The 22,344-nt window shown below is 38.6% G+C and overlaps 2 protein-coding genes and 2 non-coding genes across 11 annotated transcripts in view; 3 read left to right on the forward strand and 1 right to left on the reverse strand.

Moving 5' to 3' along the window:
* Window positions 1-5,173: 5,173 nt before the first annotated feature.
* On the reverse strand, window positions 5,174-20,891 carry BTG4 (BTG anti-proliferation factor 4). Of its 3 annotated transcripts, none has more exons than XM_070272763.1 (6): window positions 20,801-20,891; window positions 9,399-9,624; window positions 8,627-8,824; window positions 7,997-8,134; window positions 7,207-7,405; window positions 5,174-5,679 (listed from the first exon to the last, which is right to left on the reverse strand). In XM_070272763.1, the coding sequence occupies exons 3-6, from the start codon at window positions 8,797-8,799 to the stop codon at window positions 5,497-5,499; spliced, it is 693 nt and encodes a 230-aa protein (XP_070128864.1). In that variant the 5' UTR covers window positions 8,800-8,824; window positions 9,399-9,624; window positions 20,801-20,891; the 3' UTR covers window positions 5,174-5,496. The 3 variants fall into 3 exon arrangements, with proteins under 3 accessions (XP_070128864.1, XP_023500549.1, XP_023500550.1); XM_023644781.2 differs by lacking the exon at window positions 20,801-20,891 and adding an exon at window positions 12,567-14,184; XM_023644782.2 differs by lacking the exons at window positions 9,399-9,624; window positions 20,801-20,891 and adding an exon at window positions 12,567-12,676 and having other exon boundaries at window positions 5,362-5,679.
* Window positions 18,910-22,344, forward strand: part of HOATZ (HOATZ cilia and flagella associated protein) — a 31,489-nt gene continuing 28,054 nt past the window's right edge. For 3 of the 6 annotated variants that reach the window (XM_023644785.2, XM_014741391.3, XM_070272765.1), the window contains exon 1: window positions 18,910-19,185. The gene's annotated coding sequence lies outside the window, so the exon portion shown is untranslated. Of the gene's footprint in view, window positions 19,186-21,056; window positions 21,201-22,344 lie in introns of those variants that run through there. The other 3 variants (XM_023644786.2, XM_070272764.1, XM_070272766.1) reach the window with 2 other exon arrangements.
* Window positions 21,620-21,703, forward strand: MIR34B (microRNA mir-34b). Its single transcript, NR_032870.1, has one exon. It is a non-coding gene; the product is annotated as a microRNA mir-34b (primary transcript).
* MIR34C (microRNA mir-34c) lies at window positions 22,199-22,275 on the forward strand. The gene has a single exon (NR_032871.1). It is a non-coding gene; the product is annotated as a microRNA mir-34c (primary transcript).

Consider the following 22,344-nt stretch of genomic DNA (forward strand, 5'->3'; position numbering starts at 1 on the left):
TACATCTGATGAAGCTGATAAGAGAATTTTTTTAAATACCTATACCATTCATGTATAAATCACATAATGTATATTATAATCTTGCATAGATATATCATACCAGGGTCTAATATTTGGCAAAGATAAATAACATGCTGACATTTTCACTGTGACTAAAAGATCATTAGACCATATATCTTATTAAATATTCATTATTTAAAGATATTGACTGGACCTCTTTCTAGAAATGTAAAGTTTGTATATATTATCATTTATTAGGCTAACATCTAAAATTCTCTGTTACTGAGTCACAGAGGTATATTTGTACAATATTTGGTGATCTGGAATGAGAGTACATAAAATATAGGCCACATGGCACACACAAAATTCACTTTGTAGGCCTTGGTTGGAACACCTCAAAGAGATCAGCTGCCACATGAAACAATTTTCCTGGTGAATCTGAGTGCTGATCAGGAGAGACACAACCATCACATGAATTCGATGTAAGCCGAAGAAATTTTTTCAAATACAAACTCCAAATCAAAAGGCTGCTCATATTACAAATCCAATGCTAGCAATTTAAGCTGCTTCTCACATGGATAATTCTCTTTATTGTGCCCCAAGATGAGAAGTAGAAGGAATTTTTTTTATATACAAGGTTTATTGAGTCTCTCAAGCAATGGAAGACAGACAGGCTAGTAAAAAAAAAACAACCTTTAAACAAACACACTATGTAGGTAGATAATGAATGATAACTAATTAGTGAATTCAGTATCCATCACATATTCAACACTTTTTAGTACTGAAGGTCTTTTGTCATAATTAAGAGGTGTCCATACATGGCTGAGGATTTAACTCTAAATCCAACCAAAATACTAATGGTAAATAACTTTAGGGAACATAAAATAAAAAACACTGTGAGACAACAAGACAAGAAGATTTACAATTAAGGTTTAACAAAGAGTTTTAAATCAGCCATAAAGAAGATCTGCTCAGAATCAACTTACTACATCGAACTCAACCATTTCTCCCATCTTACACTGACGTTGAGTTCTCATTTCTTTGCTGCTAGAGTTTAGTCACTTATCTTAAATATCATTCTATTTACATGATTAGATTAGCCATCAGGCAAAATAAGTACCAAATCTGTCAGCCTTAAAACTGTTTCATTAGTTACTATCTCAATTAAAATCACCTGCTGCCTTCATAGCACAGATACCAATAAACTGGTAGTTGCCCATAAGAATGGACTATGAGGCAGCTGTTCTCCTGTCCCTTCCGTGACCTGGGATCTCTTAAAGATAGCACACACCCCCAAATCAATGCATAGTAACTTCATAAAATTAAAGACTTCTCCATACTTTGAGAAGGTAAATCGTAGCTTGCTATGGTAAATATTGAGTGTGTCCTGAAGAACATTATTAAGCTATTCACATAAATTATGAAATGTATTTCCCAGAGAGCATAGTGAAGATTAATTAAACCAGACACACAAGACTATTTAGAATAGTTAAGCCAAGAGTCCAGGGCCTCTGAGAGAGATGGCAAAGAAAAAGTCATGCAGAAATTAAAGATCTTTCTTTTATATTCCTCATTCTTGGCTGAGCAAGGCATCTACCAAAACATGATATTAGCTTCCTGGCTGACTTCTTGGGCTCTTCATCTGATTCCATTAATATACTAACAGCTGCAAGCTTTTAATAAGCACATGCTTTTTAATGGAAATACCACAGATTACAAGCCAGGGATCATGTTCTCCTTCCTGCTGCATTATGTGTATTTATTGCTGAGTCAATAGCAAGCTTCTTTTTAAAAGTTTTAAGATTCTAGTCATCTTTAAGGAATTAGCTTGTGTGCACACACATGCACAGCCCACTGACCAGAAAAAGGATAAGAAAACCTCAATAGATATAGAAGCCATGTTACCAACTATTAACAAAAAGGACCTTCTCCCCAAAATATAATACTTAGTTGTTTCAAGAAAAATTTTTTTTATTTCAAAAGTAGTACACAGACTTCTGCTTCCAGGAAGATGGAGTAGGCATACTCTTCCCACTGAGTACAACTAAAACTCTTGGACATTATTTATAAAAAACAAACAAGAAGATTCTGGAAGGTGTAGAGAAGAAAATAGACCAGCTAGGGACCTCAGAATCCATAGCAGGATATGGTGGTGAACCCCACAGATTATCTTTTTCCCCTCATATATTACAGACTTGGAAATAAAGAAGCCAGCAACCCATAAACACCAATGGGCACAGACCAAAAAAGCTCCCAAAAAGCCTGCTGTCTCTAGCCAAAGGATTAAGAGAGGGACAGTGTAGCAAGATAGAAAACTTTTAAACAACAACTGCTTTACTCTAGCCAAACATCACAGAAAAGAAAAAACTGGCTTCATCCATGCCAGCAAAAGTTGAATGGGGAGTCTAAACTTCCACCCTTGCCAGGTTACCAACAAAGCACCCTAACCTCCTTCTGGCGCCATGTGAGAAGACGAGCAGAGAGCTGGCAATTTTCATCTTTTCATCCCCACAGGGCAGAAACAAAGCCCCCTCCTCATGGTGTTAGTGGAGACCACATGGTGAATCTCTACATCAACCAACATATGGCAGTAATGAGGCCCCTCACTACCACCTCCCTGCTCAAGTAGCATTAGTGGATGCCAAGTAGAGAGTCAGAACTTCTACCATTGCCCATCAGTAATGAGGCCACCCCCACCAAAGTATTAGTGGAAACCATATGGGAAGCTGGAACTTCCATACCTGCCCAGCAGATATGAGGAACCCCTTCCTTGGGTATCACTGGAGACCAACTGGGGAACCTGGACTTTTGTCTCCCACAAGGCAGTAACAAGGCAGCACCCTCCACTAGAATGGTATCAAAGGAAGTCAGCTAAAATAAAGTTTAAATAAGATGTCAAGTCTTATAACATCAAAACTGTACAGGTTTCAGTCAAAAATCATTTATCATATTAAGAACCAGAAAGATATAACACTGAGTAAAGACAATAAATACATGGCAACACCAAGACAAGATTTTAGAATTATATGACAATGAGTTTAAAGGAGACATCATAAAAATTCTTCAATAAGCAATTATGAACATGCTTCAAACAAATGAAAAAATAGAAAGTCTTGGCAAGGAACTATAAAGTCACAGCAAATAAAAGACAAACAAGAATCAAATTGAAATTTTAAAACTGAAACATACAAAAACCAAATTAAAAAGCTCACTGGATAGTCTCAACAGTAAAATGGAAGGGATGGGGGGAGGGGCGCGGAGAAAGCATTAGATGTTTAGATAGAACAAAAGAAATTACCCAATCTGAACAACAGAGAGAAAAAAGACTGAACAAATGAACATATAGTGCTTCAAGAACTTTGGTACTGTAACAAATGATCTAGCATTCAAGTCATCAATGTCTCAGAAGAAGAGAAAAAAAGGCAGGCTATAAAAGTACTCAAAGAAATAATGGCTGAAAATCCTCAAATTTGGAAAGAGACACAAACCTACAGATTCAAGGAGCTTAGTGAATTCCAAACAGGATAAATCCAAAGAAATCCACACCAAGACATATTATAATTAGACTTCTGAAAACTAAAAGCAGAGAAAAAGCAGCCAGAGAAAAACACCTTACATAGAAAGGAAATAAATTTGACAGATTTCTCATTAGAAACCAGAAAGAAGTGTCACATTTTTCTAGTACTGAAAGAACCATCAAACCAGAATTCTATATCCAGTGAAAATACTCTTCAAGAACAAAGAGAGAAGTCAATACATTCACAAATGAAGAAAAATTAAGAATATGTCACAAGCCAACCCACCCTAAAAGGAAAACTAAAGGAAATTCTCTGAAAGAAAGAAGCTTGGAAAATCAGGAAGAACATGGTAAGCAAAAATAAGGATAAATACACTAGACTTTCCTTCTCCTCTTCAGTTTTCTAAATTATGTTTGACAGTTGAACTTAAAATTACAACACTGTCTGATGTGACTCTAAATGTAGAGGAAATATTTAATACAATTATATTATATTATAAATGACAAAGAATTCAAGTTTCTATGCTTCACTTGAACTGATAAAATGACAATACTGGTAGACCACAAGTTATGTACATATGATGCAATATCTAAAGCAACCACTAAAAAAGCTATACAAAGAGATACACTGGAAAACACTATAGATAAGCCAAAATGGAATTATAAAAAAATGTTCAAGTAACCCACAGGAAGGCAAGGAAAAGAAAACAAATGAAAAACAGAATAAATTGAAAATTAAAGTGCAGACTTGAGACCTAACATATCTACAATTAAAATAAATGCAAATAGCCCAAATACACCAATTAAAATACAAATTGGTAGAAAATATGACAAGTATATGCTGTCTACAAGGAACTCATTTCAAATATAACAATATAGGCAGGTCGAAAGTAAAAGGATGGGAAAAGATATAGCACGCACACATTAATCAAAAGAAAGCAGAAGTGGCTGTATCAATATCAGATAAAGCAACATCAGGGCAAAGTAAATTACCAGAGACAGAGAGGGACATTATATAATGATTAGAAGGGTCAATCTACCAAGAAGACGTAGCAGTCCTAAATGTATATATACAAAACAACAGAGCTGCACAATATGTAAAACTAAACTGATAGAACTGAAAGGAGAGAGACAAATCACAATTATAGTTGGAGTCGTCACAAGATCCCCCTCTCAACAATTTATAGATCTAGACAGAAAAATCAGTATGTCTTCTTATTGTGTTTTCTTAATAAATTGTGTGTCAATTCTTACATCTGTACGTATATGTAGGATGACTGGAAAGATGGCCACCATTTAATGTTAATAATGGTAATTTCTGGCTGGGTAGTAGGGATTTTTTTCTTCTTGGGGGTGTGTTACTCTGTTAGCTTGAATTCTTTATAATGAGCATGTATCACTTTTATAAAATAAGTCATAATTAAGTCTGTTAAGAGGTTTAGAAATAAACCAAATTTTTAAAAAGATACACAAACAAGGGAGTTTTGCTCCTTAAAAAGTAATTTTAAAACAAGCCCTCACTGGTCTTGTAGAACCAGAATACTATACCATGAGGATCTCGCTTCCCTAAATGAAAGTCTACTTTTTCTTTTTTTAATGGCTAATGAAGAAACAAACTTTCAAAACTTTCTTACAACAAACTCAAATAGGAAGGTATTAAAAACACAATAAGTTTATTTAAACTGCTACTTTTCATAATTCATTGAATCTTATCACAGGTCAGTATCTTCATTCTATCATGTTATTGAGTACATTCACTAGTGTTACATAAAACTTCACATAAAATTAAATAAGAATTAAATTACAGCTAAGAACATAGTCATGATCTGTGTGAGAGGATTCACCATCATGCACTCTAGTCCCTAATGTGGTTATTTTTTTCAGTTTCATGGGCCTCTCAACCTTAGACTCATTTTCCTTTCAGAGAAAAGTAACACAGCTTCTCTGAGCTCTATCCTACCGAGTGCTCAGTCACTGCATTATCGGTGCGTGTTGACCCAGTGGTACCTGTCCACCCGGTGTATGGCAGCAGCCCTATGACCCTTAGGGTTCTTATGCAACACATGATAAGCATTTTCTAGGAGGCCCATACGGCCATCCACCATATTATTTTTGCGGGGGATTTGGAACCAAGATTGAAAGGGTCGTTTCAAATTCTCAACCTGGAAAAGAAAAAGGAGGGGGAGGAGTGGGTATGAAGATCTTCTGTAAACTGATAAGCCAACTCTAAGGACCAAATACAAACCTGTAACTCAGAAGCTAAGCTTTTCAAAAGCATAGGAAGTACAATGAATAGAAATCAAAGTAGATAATCATCTTTGGAAAATTGGCTAGCATTTTGGAAGGTATAAAGTAAGTCAAGTGACATCTTTTAACAAAATTAATTCTTTAATCCAACTAAATAATTTAAAAACACATTTATTCAAATTTATGTGTATTCTTGGGTTCTTCCCTACCCCACCACCACCTCACTGGCCCAACCCAAAACTCTCTCATCATGATCTCTAAGGCTGAGGTCTAGAAATAGCCATTTTAAACATCCCAGATGACCCATACAGATGCTTTACAGACCACACTCCCAAAGGACATTCCACTAAAAGAATATAGCTGACTATAGATCTGATCCCTAGATGGAAGATCTTTAAAGATAAAAATAGAATTAAGAGCAAATATTTCACTACGTAGTTTTAAACTTTTATACATATAGGACTATATATAAACTATATATATAGTTTAGAAAACTAAACGAGCTAGAGAAAAAATATTTGCCAATAATATGTCAAGGGGCTAAAATATTCCTAACTTTTGAAGAGCCTATAATAATACATTAAGACCTCAAGTGATAAATGGGTGAAGAAGAGAAAATCTGTAAGACAATAAGTACCCAAAATATTCTGGCACATGGAGAATATTTTTTAATATTTAATTAAGTTAATATCTATAATAGACAGCATTTTTAGGAAATTATTTTTAAATGAGAACATCCTATTTTAGGGAACATTATAAAACAGACACTTTCACATAGAGCTGATTAGACTACAAACAAAGACAGCTTTCTAGAAGGTATTCTGGCCATATATTGAGAACAATAAAATGACCATACCCAGTGACCCAGTAATTCCATGTCTGAGAATCAAGTCTCCAGAAATAACTTAAAACTCAGACATCTCTATAAAAACAATCAGCTTTTTTATATCACAACAATGTGGAAACAATTTAGATGACTACCGGTAACAGATTAGCTAAGAAAATTACAAGATGAACGAATATTTTTTAAAAAATTTTTTTAACTGCTCTGGTGGCAGGATTTCAGACCTTTGACCATTTCTAAATATTCCAAATTTTCCACGGGGAATGTTATTTTCTACTGGCAAAAAAGCCCACCAATTTTAATATTTAATTCTGAAGGAATTTAGGTGAAAGGAAACGTATGTATGTTCAAGTACTGTATGGAGAAACGGGACTACGAAAGATTGTGTACATACTAAGCACTCAGCCAAGCAGAAGGACTATATAAAGAAGAAAAAAACAGAAAAACTTCTTCTAGCATGTTAATATTGTCATTTTAACCTTTATAGTTTTGTTTTTTCCATGTTTTCCACTTGGTTCTCTGCTTTTACAGTGAGCATATTCTTTTTAGAATGAGAATAGAAAAAAGAAGTATAAAGAAGAACTGGAACACACTTTACCTGATAAATACTCTTTGGATTGTTGACTTTAGGAATTATCTGAGGTTCTTGGTTACAACCTTCTTCATCGGAGGAGCTGCCCGGGGAGGAGTCCAACGTGGCCCTACTAACAGCATAACTGATTTGTTGGGAGAGTTCCCGTTCCTCCCACCTGCCTTTAAAAGAAGCAATTGTAAATGGATGATTTTTCTCACCATACCTAAGTAGGAAAGGAAAGGAAAATATTCAGTAGGGATTCAACTTCTCGAAGTTTTGACCTCTAATCTTTTCTGGAGACAAGTCACTAATTTACAAAGAGTTACTTAAAAGAAACAGATTGAAATGGCTTGACAGCAAAGCTGAGAGGCATTATGACCTTCAGCTGCTACACTGTCATAATTAGTGGGGGTATTCTGTAAAAGCTATCTTGGTTAACAGCTCAGAAAAAGACAAGGACCAGTTTATTTTGTTTCAGCTAATGGACTCTGAAATGCCCGACGGTAAATAACTGTTCCCCCTAGATTTTGCCTATAACACTTAGACGTGATAATCTACGGTTGGCAGTTGGGTGCAGTGATTAAAGTCAAATTTCAAATACTATGTAAAATCTTTTTGCTTCCCACTCCATCCTCTCCTAATGGAAGTCTGTGTTGTCTAATAGATTCTAAAATCTTAGCCAACCACTGCCCTCACTGCTCACCCAGGGCTTTGGAGCATCATCTTTCACAAAGGTATACAGAGCTGACTAAATGACCTAAGGTTTCCAGGGGTCACAGAGCACACAGACTCTAACTCCAATGAAATTACTCACCTGCAACACACTTCAAAGGGATCTACCCATATGGTCATCTCCTTTGGGAGTCCCAGGTGAGAAAAATCCACATTGCTTTCAGCACAAGCCCTTTCCAGAATGGGATCTTTGTTTTGATTATTGTTTATCCTGATACATCTTAAAAAAATAATGAAAGGGAAACAAAGACGTGGTGACAGGTGCTTTCGTGGGAGAATCACGTTGTAGGCAAATAGTCCCGATACACACAGCTTCCACCTCACCCCACCCCCCAGCTTCCCCTAACCCCTTCCCCACCCTCCACAGTTTTACAAGATAAAACATAATTAACTTTTTACACCGCGAGTCAGAATGTGAGTTGCATTACTAAATCACACAATTAGTGCATCAAATCAAATGTTCACTGCATATCTTTCACGGTGAACATAAATTAGAATTGTTTAATCCACCTCACATAGGGGGTTTGTGCTATAATTTTCCACTGCACTGTCACCTGCTGCATCTCTTTCTTTCAAGCCCGCGTTCAAACAAATGATTTGAGCCCATAAAACTTTTGTGACTTATAGACCGCCAACAAAATCATTGCTGATGCTTGCGGCTTGCTTGTTGCTTCCCTTGTTGCTTGTTGCTGTACCACATCCTAGCTCTCACCTGAAGGCTTGCCCCTTAGAAGGGCAATCAGAGTGCCAGTGACTTCTGTATGTTTCAAACAAGATTGTGATCAGCTTTTCTGCAAAGTCTTCAATTTGCTGTTTACTCAGTCTGTCATGCTTTTTCACCAGTCTTGTGACAAAGAAAACTGTTGTTGCAATTTCATCCCTCATGATTCAAGAAAAACTTACAAGAAGTCTGCAGCCATTAAAAGGAAACAAGAAGAAATTAAAGAGAAATAAGGGTCTAACTTATTATCAACATGTAATTGCCATTTGGAAGTTTTTATACCATAAATTTAAAACAGAAATCATTTGCCAGTCTTTAACGAACTAAATAAGCCCATCAATACTATCAATAAAAACAGCCAAGAACACCAATTCCTCAACTAGCCAGCTTTAACGATTTTCAAAAAAAAAAATCTTTCTAAAACTTTAATACATTTAAGAAACAAATGAAACATCATTATGTAACTTAAATTTTAAAAAGTTCTGATATGGGGCAATAAACTATATAAGCACTACTTTTTAAAAACATATTTACAGAGAGCAAAAACATTTCAGGATACAATAGTTATAAAATGTGACTCAGGTTGCACACTTTAAGTAAAAGTTAAGGTTAATCAAACATATAATATACTTACCAGCAAAAGCTCTTCAGCCTCAACAAAAAGTGAGCCAGAATTAGAAGACACTCTGACCCACACCTGTTCTGTTAGTTTTAGGCTGAAGTTTATATAAGATGGGGCCCAAAAGCCTGAGAGGTACTTTACCTTACACAGGTGCTGTCTTTTAGGATAATCAGATAGCGTTTTCCAGGTCCCCATCAGGATGCTCCTTGGCATGTGTAGAGTGAGTTCTTTATTGAAAGTGGTTAAAGATTTTCACACTGGATTTGTATCTTCTATTTTGGTATTAAAGTCTTCTCTTTTATAACATAGATTGAGAATCAAGCCTTCTCCTTCCATATCCTAATATCCTACCTTCTGATAATTTCGTCTGTAATTGTAATTTGTCAACATATCAAAGAGTTGTGTCATGGATCTTTTATAAAACTTAAGACAACTTCCTTTGAACAATCATTACACTGACTACATCATTTTTTACTAAAATGTTTATTCGTAAAATAAGTGGAAGAAGAGGCCAGCCCCATCGCATAATGGTTAAGTTTGTGTGTTCCCCTTTGGCAGCCCAGGATTCAAGGGTTCAGATCCCAGGTGTAGACCTACACACTGCTCATCAAACCATGCTGTGGTGGTGTCCCACATACAAAACAGAGGAAGATTGGCATGGATGTTATCTCGCAGCCAATCTTCCTCACCAAAAAAAATAAGTGGAAGAGATCTCAGAGTTTATCTAATCTCACTTATTCTCAAAGTGTGGGTCACTGACCATCTCATTTGGACCCACTGGGCTGCTTGTTAAACATGCAGATTCTTGGACCTTATCCCAGATCTACTGAATCAATACTTCTAAAGGTGAGGCCTTGGAATCAGTGTTTAACAAGTTCCCCCAGGTGACTCTTATACCCACTAAAATTTAAGAACCACCATGCCTGACATAAAAGTCTTTAAACCCACAGTAAGTGGTCATTCAGGGTCTTCATCGTGAAAAAGAATTCATTCCCTTAGCAGGAAGCCCATTTCATTTCTAAAAAGCTCCAGATATCAGGCAGTCCTTCCTCCCTATCAGGAGCCCAGTCCACCTCTTTGATTCTCTCTCTGTGCTGCCTAGTTTTTCGTCTAGAACTACAGAGGTTCTATCTAACCCTCCACCACATGAAGACACTTCAAATACGAGCGTTCAGCTTCCCCGGGTCTTCTCTTTTCGGGCTAACTATTCTCAGCTTTTTAACAGTTCTTCCTACAGACATGTTACTCAGATTACTCAGACACTTCTCTGAGCTCGGTGCTCACGTCTGGATGAGTTCCAGGCATGTCAGGAATCCCCTTTTAACGTGTGGAGCTCAGAATCACACACAGTGCTCCGGGTGTGCTCCCCCTTACAGAGTAGAGTGAGGCTGTCACCTCCCTTGCTCTGAATTACAGTCAATCACATATTAAAGCCTGCCTAGCCGTTGTTACAGGAAGGCTATACAGCAGAGCAGCTAAGAAATCAGCTAGAAAGTCAAGTGTCATGGGACTGAATCCCGGTCCCTAGCTTACTAGAAACTTGGGGAAGTTTCTCAACCTCTCTAATCTTCAAAATCTCAACTATAAAAGGGGGTAAGAAGAGCACCCAAGGCCTTGGAATCAGACTGCCAGATTTGAATCCTAGCTCAATTTACCACATGACATTAGCAAGTTATTTAACTTCTCTGTGCCTCAACTCCCTCATCTATATAAAAGAAACAACAGTACCCACTTTGTAGGGTTGTTATCAGAATTAAGTGTAAAATGTCTAGAACAGCACCTGATACTCAGTAAATGCTCCATAAATGTTAGATATTATTACTTCTAGGACAATTACCATACTACTACTATTGTCTTACAACGTATTTGTCAAGATTAAAGTATATGAAGCATTTAGCAGAGTGCTTAGCATGTAGTAAGTGCTCAAAAAGTGATAGCTTTTCTTATTAATAAATGTAAGTTTATATTTATCATTTTATTACATCTTTTCTAATGCTTTGTGGCTTAAGTGGTGTATAAAACAACTACCTATTGCAGCTATACCTATCAGATTTCATTGTGTTAAATTTAGACCACCACTATAGGGAATCCAGATTATCTGTGACTCTGATCTTGCCATCCAATAAATTTCCTTATCTTTTTGGCTACCTGTTATCTGTAAATTTGACAAGAATATGTCCTGCTACATGTAATGAGTACATAAGTTGAATAGGATAAAGATGAAGCAGAGTGCTTTGACAAAATCCAAGTCACTCTCGAACACACTGGCATATATTCTAGAGAGAGCTGCAAGCACATACTCTTTAGAAGTCATTCTGTAGCCTAACTGTTTACAGTAACATTAGTACTACTATTTTGAAACTGTTATATGTATAGAGAGAGAGATGGAATAGAATAGGGTAATGAAAATATTTAACATTGTTATGAACTAAGATTTTCAATGTAAGGAAAAAGGGATAAAATTGTAAAATCAAACAAATTTAAGTAAAAATCCTATAATGTTAAATCTGGAATGGCAATATTAATATGAACTTGTGATTTTTTTCTTTTCAAAAATATGTATTATTCTGTCCACTGAAAAGTCCTAGAATCAATAAACAATCCTAACACTCATTTAATGGGAATCAGCCATTTCCCACTTAAAAAAAAAAATCCTTGGGGAAATGGCTGATTCCAGTTCTAGTTCAGGTAATATATGAGATGCGCCTGGAATGAATTATACCAGAAATCAAGGAAGCTATGCAAAACCAAAGGGTGATGTCAAAAGACACAAGAAGAGCTCCCACTGGCCAAAGGTAATTCATTTTGAACATTGTAACAGATACTGAGGTCCTTCAACCAGTTCCCCTCTTCAAGGTCAACACGATCATCTCCCAACTGCTGGCACCATCAAATGCTGATGGCTCATAGTTGCATCTCTCATTGGAAATTGCTCTCAGAAACTATCTCAAGGTAAGTTAGCCACTGACCAAGGGGTGGCCTGCAGCCACAGCTAATGTGGGGATACAAAAACCTGGCCCCTTTGCCTCAATTTGCAATGACTCTGAAGGGCCACCCCATCTCCAGAGCTCCCCATAAGACAGCTGAGACTTCAGTTGCAACGCATCACTGGGCCACCTCTCCCTCGGCCCAGTCCTCTCTTTCTCACTCCCTTATGTGTATATCTCTCAAGATGACTCCCCAGTAAATCTTCTGCGTGCAACTCCTCATCCCACAGTCTGTTTCTAAGGAACCAGTCTAAGACAGTTTGTACCAGAATGTTTTAAGGAAGCAAACTCTAAAATGTGATTTTGAAGATGGATTACTCACCTGCTGGCTGGAATAAAAACCTCATTGCTAGTACTAGCAGAAGATGGATATGGATAGCTCCTGGCATGCTGGAGTGGTGTAACTGCTAAAACTTTCACCAGTGATGAACTGAGAAGAAACACAGATATTAGGGGGTGCACTGGCTAGTGTAACATCTTTGATGCTTAAGTATGAGAAATGATGATTCAAGGACTACAGAAATGGATGGGTGAGCACCTTGATATCTAGTAACAACACGATTTAATAATCTAGTTCAATTCAATTTGGTAAGTATTTAATCATCTACTATATGCCCAGAACATATGAAAATAAAGGTGCGACTAGGACATTAATGATCTTCCACTTTCACAGTATCTTATTTGTTTCAGCTTTCCATGATATATTTCTCATCCCCCTCATTCCATTGCAGGGGTCCAAAACTGCTGCTCTTTGGAATCATCTGAATATCTTTTAAAAATACTGATGCCTGACTCCTACCCCCAAACATTCTGATTTAATTGGGATGGAGTACAACCTGGGCATCAGGATTTTTAAAAGCTCCCCAAGTGATTCTAATGTGCACCAAAGGTGGAATATCATTAAAATAGATATCTCCTAGCTATCAAGGAGATTTTAAATTTATTTTACACTGGTTATTTTTTTTTTTTTTTTTTGGTGAAGAAGATTGGCCCTGAGCTAACATCTGTTGCCAATCTTCCTCTTTTTGCTTGAGAAAGATTGTCTCTAAGCTAACATCTGTGCCAGTCTTCCTCTATTTTGTACGTGGGACACTGCCACAGCATGGTTTAATGAGCAGTGCATAGGTCCACACCTGAGATCCAGGCCTGCAATCCCCAAGCCACTGAAGCGGAGCACTTAACCACTTAACCACTTAAGAACTTAACCACTACGCCACCAGGCCAGCCCCTATTTTACACTTTTGAGTGGTTAGTAATGCCTTAAGCTTAACAAAGATTATTATAACAAATTTGCATCATTTATTCTCGTCTTTTCTAGCCTTTGCTGGGATAACTTTTGCAAAGATTACTTCTTAAATTTATCTTAGAAGTAACAAAACTGAAAATCAAGACAACTACTCATGTATTGCTGGAAATAAAATTTGCTTCAGAACTAAAGACAACATATGCATTAGCAGATACTCAAATTTTTCTTTCCAAATGTTTGCATTTACAATATTAAACTGGTGCCAGGGGCTTTCATTATTTCACCTTCCTGGATGACATACTGTTCTATTGCTCTTCAAGTTGGTGACACACATTAGCTGATGAGGCTTTGAACCCTCCCCTAGCGTTATTTTCTGCAACAGGCCCAGGCAGGCCTTGGAAGTTCTGAATAGAACAGTAGAATAGCAATGTACTTAGATTTCAGAAAAGAACAATCAAACAGAAACTAAACATCACGCAAGACTTCCTTCAGTTGCTTGTTTACAATGATTTTAAACACCTTATTTAAATCACCTCCTACATCTTAATGACAACCATACCTTCTATTATCATTAACATTCACTCAGCGTCTATTTACTGACCATCTACTACATATTAGATACTGCTAAGTGCTGTGGGATTAAAAGAAAATTCATCTCTCCTTCCAAGAGGTTTATAATCTAGAGAAGAAAATCAGATATGTACACAAGTGACCATTTGGATACAAAGTTTGCGAAATGGGGTACTCAAAAACTGCTGCATGTTTCAAGCATGGTGACCAAGACAATAATGTTACCAGTGAAATAAGTGAGTTTGGCAGAAGAGCCAGTATAAGAAGAACAACGGTTGGTTCAGGTTGAGATATACTGAGTTTCCGATGGCAATTAAACACCCAAGTAGTAATGGCCATTGAAAGCATATTAGATTTTAGCAGAAGCTCTAGCCTAGGACAGCTTAAGCCAAACTCATATTTAAGTAAAATAGAAAATGGCTGCTCAAATTTGAAGACAAAAAACAACTCTTCCACTGTTTTTACGTAATGCCTAAGATCCCATCATATGACATTTATTGCCTTGATTAAGACATTGTCTTTCCGTGACTTCCTTTTGAAAATGTCCAATGAGTTCTCCACAGTAGAAGAAAAGGATCGTGTTCTGTCTGGAGACGTTTGGAAGAGGGAAGGAAGCCTGGGGAGGGCGCCACAGAAAATGAAGAAATTTGAGGTTTCTGGCCGTGTGAAATGAGGATGAAGAACAGAACAAAGGGGAAGCATCAAAGACATATTTTACCTTTTTATTAAGCTTATAACAGAGAATCAAATGGTATAAAACATGAAAATAACCAAAATGGCCTTGTACAAGTAATAGTTTCCAGAATTGCATTTCTTCATTTTAACACGAGGGAATTCAACTTGATCACTAAGGTATCTTCAAGCCCCAAGGTTCACCAATAAAGATAAACCTTCAACATCTGATTCTACGTTTGTCTTCTTGATTTTAGCTAAACTTCATCTATAAAATGAAAATATTTACATATAGAAGTTCAAACATAGGCAAAATAATTTTAAAATAGCATCTAAATTGAACATAAAATTCACTGGACTTCTGATGTCATAAGCAGTCTTCTAATCAGCCCTATTTGATTTCATTAGCTGCCATTCCTTAAGCTGCAGCTCACATCCCTAGGCTCATCCACGCATTTGCAAATGCACGTCATTGCTAATGAGGGAAAAAATAAAGACGTTTTAGCAAAAATACCACTTCAGACAAAAAGTGTATTTTTTTGATAACAACAAGTAAGTAGCACCATTTTGTAAAGCAATGAACTAATTCTACAACCCACACAGGAACTCAGTCCCATTATGATCAAACTGCATATAAAGGCAGTTATATGATCGAAACAAAACTGCATATACCAAAATTCAACCCAAATCAACCCAAAGGAAATTAAGGTTAGAGCTGCCTAACCTACTAAGAGAAACTCATTTACTAATAAACTAAATGAATCTTAAACCATATGATGCTTCTTTTTCATAAAGTTATCATGCTAGTGTTTTATTTACCATAAGCCTTTTTCTATTTTATTTTTATTTTCTATGTGCATTATTGAGCACTCAGAAGGTTAGTGGCATTGTGCCAGAGGGCACAAAAAGATATATATATCATGCATTAAGTTGGAAACCAAGATAGCCCACTAAAAATACTTGAGGGTGTGAGAAATTGTATATACAGTGCTCTGCCCTAATATAATAAATATGTGTTACATATACCAGCACTCTGTACTATTATAATAAAATGCTAATTTCAAAATGCTATTAGAGTATTGGAGAATAATGCTCTCTTACTAATGGAAAGTACTAATTATAGAAGGAATATATTAAGTGCAAAAGGAGTTAGAGAAGGGAAAGATCACCAAGGGAATGGCACCAAGGAAGATTTTACCCAGGAATTAGGACTTGAGCTTGAGACTGAAACAAGCTACAGATGAGCTGAGTGGGGAAGGACCACATGAACTTTACTAAATGTCAGCATGATGAAATCCTTGAGATGTATTCTATGGATGCAGAGGAAATAAAGATAACAAGTGAGAGTTACGGAATTTTTAAAAACTAAAGAATTTAAATTCCACCTAGAAAAATGGCTTAAGTGCGAAATGGGGAGAGTAGAAATAAAAACAAGAATAAGTAGACACAGAACGATGCTTAAGAGAATGGCATTTTAACGTATTTTCATTCTTGTAAATGAATTAACAAGATAATCAGTCAATTTCCTCCATTTGGCTTCATAGCGTTACAGGACACATCCTAGAACTCATAAGAATAGACTTTCTTTGTGCCCCTAGACTGCGTGTTCACTTGAAATTACCTCTGTAAACCTTGAAAATCTACCTGAGGTTTTTTGGAGAGGTCACAGAAGCTCATCAGTGGTGGGCAGTGCCCAGGAAAGCTAATCTGTTTAGTCATAGCCTAGAGAAGTTCATGGCCCCTCCAATGACTCACAGAATAAAGCCCTGAAACGTTCTGGTAGGGCCAGTGCAGTCACCTGCTGCCCTATGGCTAATTTCGCTGACCAAACGTTATGATGTGGTGGTGCCAAGGGAGTGGTTTCCTTTGAATTCCCATGTGTATATGACCCTGTTTAAAACAGCCTGGCTTTTGTGATCGTCCTCGCTGCTTCTCCTTGTGGACTAACCCTTCTCAAGATTTACTTCCTCCTGCCAGCCCCTCAATACAGCTGGATACTCTCAGAGCTGCTCCTGCGCTTTCTGCTTTCCTCATTCTATTCTCTATTCAGGAAAAGCCCATTGCTGTTAGTCAGCTACTCTGTCCTCTGTGAACCATAGCAGGTGCTGGAGGGTCAATGAAAACTAAGACACTGTACCTTTCTTGGGGATCTCATTTATCCTCACGAATTCAACTATTACAGCTTTAGAAAACTACTAAATTTCTCCTTCACTTCTGGCCTCTTTCCAGAGTTCCAGCTCCATATACCTAACTCCACCACAATGTCCTTCCATTACCTAAAACTAAACATGCGCAAACCTAAACACATCATAATTATCCTTCGCCTGGATTTGCCTCGCAACATCTCCACTTGTCATTGAAACCTGAAGGTTAATCTTGTTCTCGCTCTCTTCACTTTAACCAGTCACCAAGTCCTATGAAGTGTCCTTCACAAGTCTCTCTTATTCATACCATATATTTAATACACCACTTCATCCCAAGGCGATGAAAATAACCTCCTCCATGGGCTTTCAGTCTCCTTGTCTCTCTCTCTTCTAATCTATGCCAATTTATTAATCTCCATAAAACAACACATTATATAAGTCATAGGTCCTTCAGTCATTCTTCAGAAGAATGAGATTAAAACTCCCTGGCCTGAAATTTACAGTCCTCCATGATCTATCTCCTACTAACCTGCCTCTCTAATCTTACTTCCCCAGTGGGAACACGCTCATTGCTCTCCCAATTGACCATGTATATTATGGTCTTCATGAATATACTTGTGCTTTTCCTTCATAAGTTGCTCCTGCTACCAAGAACATCCATTCTCCATCTTCTTCCTTTACCTATGTCCTGCTCTTCCTTCTAGCTCGATCCCATATTTTCCATACAGCCTTCTCTGTGTCCCAACTTTTGGTGATTTTCCCTTTTCCTTTTTCCTAAATACTGGCAATAATGAAGCTTACATTAGTATTCAGGAGTCTTTAAACACCTATTAATCTAGCCACCTTGGTATTTAATATAATTATATATAATACAAATATATAAATAATAAATTATTATATTGCATACATTAATATAATTAATACACTATAACTTTCTTAATTAATTATCTATGTATACAAATTGTCTATCACTCCAACTTGACCATAAATCCCTAGACTGTGTTCCTTAAAGATGGTAAATATACAACATGGTTGCTCCTACTGCTAAGCCGTAACTAAGGGCTCAAGCAATTTTAATTATAAAGCCTATTTTTTAGATTGTGATTTACTAAAAGATAAATTAATCTAATGTTTTCATATTGGAAGCAACAGTATCGATTAATCAATAAATATAAACAAGAAGCTAATTAAGAATCTGGTGCACTCTTACTAATAAGAGTACCATGAAATGGAATCAGATTTATAAAATTATAAAAACTGCTGGCAGTTCATTTTAGCTGGAAAGAAAACATCCTCTCATAATTCAACGGATTCACTGATTTTTAGTTCTTTAAAGGCACTAAATTGACTTCAGTCTCCTCTTGCTTCAACATATAAACTAGTTCCTAAATATAGTATTATGAATGTTAATAAAGTAATCTGACAATTACTGATCTATCTAAAAATCAAAACATGGTTTTATATTTCCTAAGAGAAAACACACATTTTTTAAAAACAGGTTTAAAAAGAAGCTGCTAAAATCCGGTAATTTCTAATCAGTCTGAGTCTTCTCTTCTTCCTCCCTGACAACATCCATCAAAAGCTATGGAAGATACAAAATGTTCAGATGGTGTGTTTGCGTGTGTTGACAGGAGAAAATAGGTTGTCTCCATCTTTTGTAATTCCTCAGTCCCATCACCCTAGCCTCTTATCTAGGAGTGGTAAATCTAGCCAATATAAATTTGCCAGAGCTAAAGCAGAAGGTATTTGTTTTCTGTACTCTTCCTGGTTTCCTCCTAATCACCAATCTCACCTCCTTTCCTTGGTGCTCCTTCTCCATCACCCTAATCACCAAAAGCCCAGAAATTAAATAAAACAGTAAACAATTCCCCTGAAAGGTACCTTCCTGGTGCTGTCTAAAACAAATGCAATCTTCTGTTTGGGCATTTAAAACACCACGAGCATTCTTCCTTAGATTAAACCGTGGGTCTCCCTGGTCTCCAGGCATGCCTAGACATGAACCATAAAGGCAATGAGATCCGTGGAGTTTCTCTAGTAACTGCGGGCCAAACCAACAGCAACCCTAAGAACAAGCATTCTGGTTTTTTTTAAACAGAACTAGGCCACACACATTTTCTCTCGTTACTTTTTTAGTTGTACTACTTACAAAATAAACTGCCTTTAAAAACATTTATTTCAATAGGCAATGAATTTTGATGACTTTTATATATGAGTTTTATTTTTTACTATCTCTGAAGAAAAGTTTTAAAAATCTAAATTTCAAGGTGTCTACTGCAACCATTGCCTGGGATGGCAGCAATCCAGCTCAGGTAAGACATGCAAGATGCAACTAATAATCATAAAATGTCAATCAGGAAGAGGTATTAAATAGAGTATTGGGTAAAAATGACTAACAATTTAAAAGAGCAGAACTGTTTTTGTAACTATATCCTAATCAAGACTTATAAGTCTACATATCGTTAATGGAATGGAGTCTACGCCTGAATTTATTTTTACATATATATTTATAAAATACAAAATTAGCTCTACAGTTTTCTCTAGAAAGCTCAGTGGTTAATTAGCTCTGATTTCAGCCTGTTGCCTGCTGTGGCTTAGTACATTGTACATGTTAAGGGAGTATGAGGAATTTATGTAATGTGTTCTGCATTGTGCCTCTCCCAAAGATATGATGAATACAAATTATAGTTAGTTGTAAATGACCTGTCTTTTGCAATTTAACTTTACAAGTTAACTGTTACCATTAAGCTTTCTGCACTGTACATTTTATACTTCGCTCTGGTTTCTTACTCTTCAACTGGTATTCGCAGAACAAATGATGCATTGGGCAAAAAATGTGCTGTCTTTCATATTCAAAGAGAACACTATAACTCACGCAAACTTATCCCTGGAAAGTTCTCCTGGTGTTTCAGTAGTGTGAGTTTGGAATTTGTGTTAATGATCTTGATTACCTGCCCTTATCCATGTTACATCTGTCAGGTGGCATCTATGAGACCATTTGCTGGTCTTAGGGAATCAATCTATAGCTGGGAAGTTTCCCTTTGGGAAAAATAATTTAGAACTAAGCTTTCAGGGTCAACAAGGAGTACTCTATACTGGGTGCATGTGGACCATGTGTGAGGGGTGGCGGGTGGCTACTTCCAGTTGAGTTCTACAAAATGTTTAATCAGAGAATATTCTTTATCCTCTCCTGATTCATTCATTGAAGGAAAAGTGGGGAAGGAGTAACTAAAGGAAAGAAATATTAGTTGAGGTCTCCCAGAAATCCTCCGTCACTCTCCTCTTTGCCCACTCTACCCCAACTTCACACAGAAACACATCTACATCATCAAATGTGGAATTGTAAGAATAAGAAAATGTAACTAGTCACAAGACATCGTTTCTTTGGCCTCCCCAGCCCTCCCCCTGAATGCCCAAATTTAGTCTTGCTTCAAGGATCTGCTCAAGTGTCACCTCCTCCACGAAACTTCGTTGACCAATTACAGTTCTGGTCGATGTCCCACTCTACCCCCTTCTATTTCTACCCAATTTAGTGTGTATTATATACTGTCTTGAATGGTAAATAATGTGTATTCACTCCATGTTACCAAGAACGTACATATGGAGGGTGGAATGAATGACTTCGGTGCTGACCATATAGGAGATAGTTAAATAAATATGTGCTACAAATAGGAATAGTTTTGCCTAAAGCTGACCTTCAGAGTACGAAACTTTGGCCTTGATATCAAAAGCACGGCACTTTGATCTAATTAACAGCTGGCTAGCACAGTGACCAGAAGATCCAGCCTTCCACCTCATTGCATGGCCCTCCAAAAGTATAAGGGGAACCCAAGGGTACAGGTGGGACTCTCAAAGGCAGCCCTCCCACATGTCAGAGGCTACCCAGGCCTATCTCCATTTGGAAAATTTGAGCCTACAATTTGGTACCTGACAAGCTGTTTTCCCCAACAGGGATGGGTATGAAAACTGGGTGGGTTTGTGGGGTTTCTCGGGGAGGAGGAAGGGAGATGTCCCTCCCTCCGTATCAGGAAGAGAAACTTCTCAAGAATCTGTGCCTCTGTCTCCAGGGCCTCTTCCCTACAGGGGCCCGCCCTCTGCCCCTTCTCGTAGCTTCCTCCCCTCCCCCATCTCGCCCCTCCCCCATCCCACCCCGTCTCGCGCCCGCCCCACCCCCTCTGCCCGCGGGGTTCCAAGGGCGGTTGGCCCGCCACGGCCACGGTCACTCGGCCACTCGGAGCTGCACGGGGTTGAGAGAGCCGGCTCTAGGGTTTGGGCTAGGAACCGAAGAGAAGTTTTCTGGAGACGGGTCGCACCGAGAGTGAGGGAGGTGGGAGCTGCGCCCGAGAAAGCTGAGGGCAAAGGAGAGGGGACGGAGACCTGAGGGAGAGGGCCCTGGGAGGCGCGGGCGATCGCGGGGCAGGGGAGGTGAAGCCAGCCGGTCGGGCCCTCCCTGGAGTCACCTAGGGTGGGGGCGCCCGGCCCCGCGGGTGCAAGTCCCCTTTGGAGCGCCGCCCGCTGGCTGTGCCACGCCAAGTGTGCGCGGCGAGTCCGGCGGGGACCAGCGCAGCCCGCGGGCCCGGCGAGGGTCCCCGGTGGGTCTGGGGGCGTCTGCTGGGGCCAAGCACTGTCAGGCGTCGCCTCGGGTGAAATGTGGGGCCGAGGCGCGCCCCGATCCGCGGCCCGCTAGCTCGGGGACACCGCGTCGGCGCTGCGGACCGTCCGGGAGCTGCAGCCCGCCGGCGCCCGGTGCTCGGTTTGTAGGCAGTGTAATTAGCTGATTGTACTCTGGAGCTTACAATCACTAACTCCACTGCCATCAAAACAAGGCACAGCATCACTCGCCGCCCTGCTGGGAGGAGGACGCCACCCTCCGCGGCGAACTGCCGACCCGAAGCGTTTGAGAAGAGAAAGCTGCGCTTCGAGGCTGGATGCGTCAGCATTTCTTCCGCGCGGCGCGGCGAGCGCGTGGTCCGCGTGCGAGCAAACCCCCTGCAAACGCAGGCGGGCTGATGCTTCTAGCTGGAGTGAGTTAGCTATCGCTAGGAGTAAAAGCAAGATTGGGCGATCCCATGTAAGGAAAGCAAAATCTGGGGCGTTTAGTAGCTTTAATTGTAAGGTGTAAAGACGTTTGAATTGCTGGGGCAAGCCCCCTGTGTAACGTTCAGAGCTGTGAGTCACTGTGCCTATTTTCCAATGTTTATCAGGGTACTCACCAATCCACCAACTAAAGTGAGTACCACGGAGCCAGTGATCTGCCTGTCACGACGCATGGGGGCACCAACTTGAGACTGAAGTTTGTGATGAAAGTAAAGCTTTTTTGCTGTGAGTCTAGTTACTAGGCAGTGTAGTTAGCTGATTGCTAATAATACCAATCACTAACCACACGGCCAGGTAAAAAGATTTGGGAATTCAACCAGATGAGCTGCGTGTGCACACCGTTGGGTTTGGGGGCAAGAAGGGGATTGGAATAC

This window comes from Equus caballus, chromosome 7, assembly GCF_041296265.1.
Source record: "Equus caballus isolate H_3958 breed thoroughbred chromosome 7, TB-T2T, whole genome shotgun sequence".
NCBI classification, from domain to species: domain Eukaryota; kingdom Metazoa; phylum Chordata; class Mammalia; order Perissodactyla; family Equidae; genus Equus; species Equus caballus.

Bases quoted from the DNA above. Each gene is read 5' to 3' on its own strand.
- BTG4 (XM_070272763.1), bottom strand. From the start codon at position 8,799: ATGAGGGATGAAATTGCAACAACAGTTTTCTTTGTCACAAGACTGGTG. The intron at 7,406-7,996 runs GTGAGTAATTTC...TTTCCTACTTAG, and splicing joins CCCTTTGAAGTGTGTTGCAG to GTATGGTGAGAAAAATCATC. The intron at 5,680-7,206 runs GTAAAGTGTGTT...TTTCTTTTCCAG, and splicing joins ATCCAAAGAGTATTTATCAG to GTTGAGAATTTGAAACGACC.